General features: G+C 36.3%; 1 protein-coding gene across 1 annotated transcript; it reads right to left on the bottom strand.

Moving 5' to 3' along the window:
* Window positions 1-304: 304 nt before the first annotated feature.
* LOC102030384 (keratin-associated protein 13-2-like) lies at window positions 305-1,093 on the bottom strand. The gene has a single exon (XM_005375628.2). The coding sequence runs from the start codon at window positions 1,055-1,057 to the stop codon at window positions 530-532; it is 528 nt and encodes a 175-aa protein (XP_005375685.1). The 5' UTR covers window positions 1,058-1,093; the 3' UTR covers window positions 305-529.
* Window positions 1,094-6,870: the final 5,777 nt, after the last annotated feature.

Below are 6,870 nucleotides of genomic sequence, written 5' to 3' on the forward strand. Positions count from 1 at the left end.
TATAAATATTTCACCACCTAGCTGAAACTTTCTAGGAAAATTCTAACTCAGTATTGTTTTGAAAATGTAAACTCTCAGTAGGGCTGTTAAGGTCCCACCAGCTGTGATGGTAGCAGGTGTACCCTTGCTCCTTCTTAGGCAATGGACTGCCCAGAGATCATTCACACACACCTGCATTGTTGCCATTTCCTTGGGAAATGGATTTTCTATGGAAGGTACTTAGAGAACCTGGAGCCCAAAGACAAATCATAAATCAAGCTTTGGCAATCAATAAAGAACCGTGAGACCATATTGGATGCAAGGAAGAATGAGTTTATTAGCTCAAATATATATTTCATAAGAAGAAGTTAAGCATTAATGATCACTTATTTTGAAAATGACAGATATTTGACTCTATTCATTAATTTCATAGTTTGGAAGATCTAGTCTGTCAGCCAGTGCTTTATACCAGAGGAAGGATACAGAGAGGGTTGCTCACAATAGTAGCTCTAAGCAGACACTAAGACATGTTGCTTAAAAATTCTGGAATTCAGCAAGTTGATCTCCAAAAGCCTGATCCATAGGTTGGTCTGTAGCAGGGAGATTGGCAGCTCCTAGTAACTGAGTAGGATGGCCTGCAGAATCCAGACCCATAACCAAAGGAAGGGAAGGCACGGACTCCGTAACCCAGGGGCCTGAAGCCACTGGAGCCACAGCCTGAGGAGTAGCAACTCCTTGACCCGTAGCCCAGGGAGCGGCAGCTGCTGGACCCAAAGCCCAGAGATCCAGAGTAAGTCGTCTGGCAGGGACTGCAGAACGTGGAGGGCCTGGGGCGGTAGCAGGACGTCTGGCAGGGGCTGGACACCACACAGGACCTCTGGCAGCTGCTGGGCTCATAGAAGTTCTCCTGACAGCCACTGTAGAGAGAGGAGCCCAGCTGGTAGTTGATGGGAGACTGGAGATCAGTGCTGTAGACCAGGTTGCTGGGGTAGGAAGAGCCACAGGAGGAGCGTGGGTACTCCAGGTAGCCCCCAAAGGAGCGGGAGGAGAAGTTTCTGGAGGAGCAGCAGTAGGTCATGTTTCAAGGAGATGTGAGTTCAGCTGAGTGGAACTGAGAAGACTCTTTAAGGTTCAGTGTCGTTACCTGGGCTTCGGGATATATATACTCTTCTCCCTGGGTGTGTCCACATTCCAGATGCTCCATACTCCTCCCTTACCATTTACATGACGATGGTTCTGGATATTATTTAATTTATCATATGTTCATATATTTAATTGTACTTTAATCACTCTAATAAATTTAACAGGAAGCCACACAGAGTTTCTTTGCCCTGGAATTTGTTGTGGTTTGACCTTCAGTGTTATAGTTAATGACATTTCTCAGTATCACCTCCTTATTTCCAATACATACACAAAGTCCTTGTCCTAACAAAAATTATGGAAATTCCTCACTTCCATTTTTACCAGGAGCATCCATGGTTACTGTTCAAAGTAATTTGTCCTTTTTGTTCAAAAGCACCTTACAGTGGCTTTCTACACATACTAAATCTATTCAATAGTCTCAGCAATTGTCACTTAAATTTTTTTTATTCCAAACTTGAGGTCAGGATAAGAGTTCACAAAGACAACATCATTCTTGGTGTTCATCTCAATGAAATTCCTGAAAGAAGAAACTCGATAGGTCATGCTCACCTAGGAATGAATCAATGCTACTCTCATCGTGTGACATTAAAGAGAAGTGTCTTAACATATATTTTTCTTGAGCTTCTTTTTCAGCTTATTCTCATGTCCTGTATTAGCTCATAGAATTTTTTAAAATATGTTTGATTTAAATATTTTTTGTTGGAAGGACAGATTCTTAGTTGCAATTATTAAAATAACATTTTGGGGGTGAATTTTCAAATGATACTCACTTAAAATGATAGATTTGTGTGGCTACTTGAAGAAAATGTGGTGAAATATCATCTTTTATTTATTTGCCTCCCAACTCATGCATGGAAGAATTATGTCTCAGAAAGATTCAATAACTTCCACCTAGTAACTCAGTAAGATTGAAAAAACAAAGGTGAGTCTGTAGCCATGGTTTCTTCAGAGACTCAAGTTTCAACGCCCTGCAAATTTCAAAGGAAATTCAACTTTAACTTATCCTAGAAAAGAATCTATTAAACTTATTTATGCTAAGATATGAAAGTCTAATGAAGCCTTATTTATCTTCTCTAAGAACATTTGCACTGAATACATTCTATAGGGAAATGAAATTTATCAATATTCTTTATACATTTCAAGCATAGTTTAGCCTCCAGCCCAAGATAAAGGAAAGAAACTTGAATCCACACTTAGACGAATAGACAACAAAAGGTTTCTGATTTATTTTGCGCTCATTCTTATTCTGAACCTGATATTTTACTTGGTTGAACTAAGGGAAGTGGCATTCGCAGTTGGCATGGAAATGAAAACCCCTGTAACTACCTGGAAATTAACGTGCATTATTCCCAAACACAGAACGCTTCGGAGCACTTTGTTACTTTGTTTTACGATTATCTCTGTCATGCACAATCTGAAGTGTGGCGTGCATCCACGAAGTACCCTTGTGCAATACTCAAGCCATCACTCTGATTCACAGAAGTAAAATAAGCTGTGCTTTATGAATGGACACCTATTAAATTTCCTGCAGAAACATACGCCATCCCTAACTTATGACCTTCCTTTATATGCCATCCTTAAGGTCATTGACAATGGGAAGTATATATTTCTCCTTTCCTTTTGGAAGTTGATTCTGCTAAAAAATTTCTAATATGCAGACGTTCTTGCCTTTCCAAGCTAGCTCCCTACATGAAAGAATATTAAAAACATTTGCCAAAAGTCCTTTCTAATTAACATTCCCTCTACCTATTGCTAATTATATTAATATTTTCATTGGATTTATTTGTGCATTTGGTGCAAATGCTGCTGAAAACTTATAAATGTTAATAAATATGCCTCTCTGAGTTAAAAAGTGCAAAACAAAACTAGAGTAGCTTTACTAGTTCAGAAGTGAATGAGAGTAGTACAACAGTGTGTTCTACTAAAGAGGAATTTGTTCAAGAGGTTAAAAAAGTCGCTATATGGAGAAGTCAGAGGAAACTTGAAACATTTAAAGTCTACCTTTCTTCTTTGTTTCTTTCTTCCTCCCTCCCTTCCTCCGTTCCTCCCTTCCTCTCTTCCTTCCTTTCTTCTTTTCTTCCTTCCTTCCTTCTTCCCTTCTTTCCTTCTTTCCTTCCTTCCTCTTTTCCTTTCTCCTTTCCTCCTGCCTTTTCTCCTTTCTTCCATTGCTTTTCTTTGTTTAATTCATTTCTTTGAAAAATGAAGGAATACCCAATACCACATAAGAAAAGCCAATAGAGCACTTAATAGCCACAGTAACTTATGATCTGGACTATTTGAAAAAATAATTGTTGTTCTTTATGCTCATATTGATGTAGCTCAACCTTCAAGTCAAGTTTTTAGAGATTTTGGAAACCTTTCAAATTATGCATACTTTTCACAGTTGCAAAAATAGGAGAAATCCATATGCACTACTTCCTATTCATTCTTTCTTTCATGTTCACTTTTCTATTACATCCTCCAAACTGTTTTCTCTACACCTAGAAAAGCCTCTCCTTGCTCAGTCCCTCAAGACTTTTTCTTGGAAGAGCACTCTTAGCAAGGTTTTCCTTTCCAAGGACTTTCATCTTGGGAGATGGCAGGTGGGATGTTATCCATTAAAAATCAGTGCTAAGAATGGACTGAAGGACCCAAGGCAGATAGAGGACTGCATGGGTATCACTGGCCAGCTCTTCCTTAGACATAAAATAAGTCTGGCCTGGGCTGCTGCTTTCTCTCAGGTCCTTCTGCCTCAGTGTTTGTGAGTCTTCTTGGCTTCAACACTTCTTATCTATTGTAGATTGTTCTGCTGCAAACAGACTCTGATGGTTTGTCTTCAACAGTCTATCACGCATAAAGTTTATTTCAAATTAAGATATTAGTTTGGCTGCTTTCTGAAAAACTCTGTCAACAGCTCTGTCTGTTCTTACCCTGTCTAAGAAGTCACCTTTGTATTTGTCCAAGTCAACTTTTAAAACAGGAAAAGATGAAAAAATTACTTAAAGTAACAGTGTAAGGTGCCTCGATTGCCACCCTCCTGTCAGATTTATGGGCTCTCTCTCTCTTGCTTTCTCATTTTCTAAGTAAAGAAATAAAATATAAACATAAGTCCTGTGGGCCAACTTCATTCTGATCCTCTTTCCTAGCTTTACTGACACTATATAGTCATATATATATGTATATGTAATACCTGCTTGAATTAAAGTTTTTAAGACAAATTCTACATATTTATGTATTTGTGTGTTTATCACTAGCATCACCCTTTTAAGTATCAGCCACATTTCATGGCATTACAAGTATTAGTTCTTTTGATCCTCACAATAGTCTTACATGGTAAATGCTGTGTTATTATTACTTTATTGATGAATAAGCTAAGACTCAAGCAGGTTGAGTTACTTGCCCGAGGTCACTCATGTAGTTGGCAGCAGAGATGGGACTGGAACCCAGAGACTGACATCACTAAATAACCACTTCCTTATTTTACAGAGATCTATTCTCTTCCTTGTAATTACTTGGTAGAATTCTACCATATGAAAGTACTTTATTTTATGTATCTCTGTGCTATTTTTGTTTTTTCAGTGACATAAACCATGTGTCATATTCACATATAGGCCCTTTTACCTACTTTGAAGGCTTTTGACAGATACATGTTCAGAAGAGAGATTTCCTAGTATATGTGATTTCAGTTTTAGTGAGGTTGTTAAGATCCTGGCTTTGGATTTGGGCTGACTGAACTTGAACCTTGACTCCATTACTGATGAGCTTCATATACCAGACATATTTAAGTTTCTTTTTTTAATCTTTTATCTGTTTTTCTACACTGTCTTTAGTTCTTCCAACTTATTTTTGTAGAGTTAGATGTGGAAATTTTTATTTTGTTGCTTTGTTTTTCATGTGGATACTTCTCTGGTCACTTGTTATTCTTTTTCTAGCCAGTTATATTGACATATAATGAAATTCAAATGTATTTTAAATATGTTGTTCAGTGAGTTTCCAAAGAGTTGGATGGTTAGTCGCCAACTAGCTGATGTAGAATATTTCCATTATTGCCAGAAGTTCTTCATGTCCATCCCTCACCTGTATCTGAATTTCTGTGCCAGTAAGTGTAATCACTGTATACATTATATTTCTGGGTTAGCTTTCTCCACCTAGCATGAGGCTTTGAGATTCACCTGTGTTATTGGATATTTCAAAGATTCATTCTGGTTATTGCTAAATTATATTGTTTATGTCATAGAATTTGAGTATCTACTTAATAAGAAATGTACCTTTAGACGGTGTCCATTTCTAGATTATTGGAGACAAAATTGTTAGCCATTCCCAAGAAGGAAGTTTGTGATACATAGGAATTGCATTTGTCTGGAGGAATTGGTCCATATACATATAGCACTTTAATCATTTTTGCTTTCCCTCCCTCAACCCTCCCTTCCTCTCCATCTCAAAGTCCCCTGCCCACCTCCACAAAGTTCACTTCACTGTTTTTTATCATCTTTTTTTTGTTCTTTTACTTATTTAAGTTTTAGTTTTCACGTATAAAAGAAATCATGTGGTATTTAATCTGTGTCCAATGTATTTCACTGAGCATTATGGTCTCAAGGTGCATCCATTGTATAGGCTGGTATTTTGGGCAACATACATTTTCAGCTCTTCAACAAAAAACTAAGCATGTTTTTACTGATTCATATGATAATGGCCCATGTAATGTTGTCAGAAACTGCCCAGCTATTTCCCACAAAGCTATAAGATTGAACATTCCCACTAGCAATGCATGAATGTTCTAGTTGTTCCATAACCTCAACAGCATTGTGTATTATTATATAATTGTTGTCCTGCTTCTTATTCCAGTTGACATGTAATGGTACCAAATTGTATTTTTAATTTGCATTTGTGTAACATTCAATTGTACTAAACATTTTCATGCATTCCTTACCTTCCATATTTCTCCTTTAGTTATGTCCATTCAAATCTTTGGCCTTGTTTCTATTTAAACTGTTTCCTTGTCTTTAAATTGCAGGAATTCTTCATACATGTAGGACCCAAGTCTTGTGTTAAATATGACTGTTTCTAGTATTTCCACAGTAATTTCTTATGTACAAGTTTGCTATTAAAGTTTGAAGAGCAGATGTATATACTTCTGATGAAATCAAATTTAGTCAAAAATCTCTTGAAATATGAGACAGATTTTGGGTCATGCCTTTTTTTTTCTTTTGAATTCCCAAATATCTCAATATTGTTTGTTTAAAAATATTGCTTTTTTGCATTTAATCACTATGAGACCCTTGTTAAAAGTCAATTAATCATATTGATCTAGATCTATTTCTGAAGTCACTAATTTTCTGCTATTGATGCATGTGTCTGTACTTAGATTCATACCATATGACTTTCATTACTATGGCCTTTTTATAAACTTTGAAAGCAGATTGAAAATCTTCAAAAAATTGTGCTTTGCTTTCTTTTGCCAGTTGGAAGTCTTTTGCATTTCTGTATAAATTTTCAAGTGAATTTGATCATATTCACTTAAAAAACACTTTGATTGGTATTTTGTTTGGAACTCTGGTTGGCATTATGTTAAATCCAATCTATAGTCAATTTAAAAAAAATGATATCTCTATAATACTGAGTCTTGTGATTTAACCATTTATGTAAGCATTGTTTAATATCTCAACAATATATTGTATATCTCATTATACACATTCTGAAATCCTAATATATTTGTTAGATTTATAACTAAGCATTTTATATTGGTGATATTTTAAATACATTATAGAA

This window comes from Chinchilla lanigera, unplaced genomic scaffold, assembly GCF_000276665.1.
Source record: "Chinchilla lanigera isolate Chin_1 unplaced genomic scaffold, ChiLan1.0 scaffold00006, whole genome shotgun sequence".
NCBI classification, from domain to species: Eukaryota; Metazoa; Chordata; class Mammalia; order Rodentia; family Chinchillidae; genus Chinchilla; species Chinchilla lanigera.

Excerpts from the sequence above, each read along its gene's own strand:
- LOC102030384 (XM_005375628.2), bottom strand. The coding sequence starts at position 1,057 with ATGACCTACTGCTGCTCCTCCAGAAACTTCTCCTCCCGCTCCTTTGGG.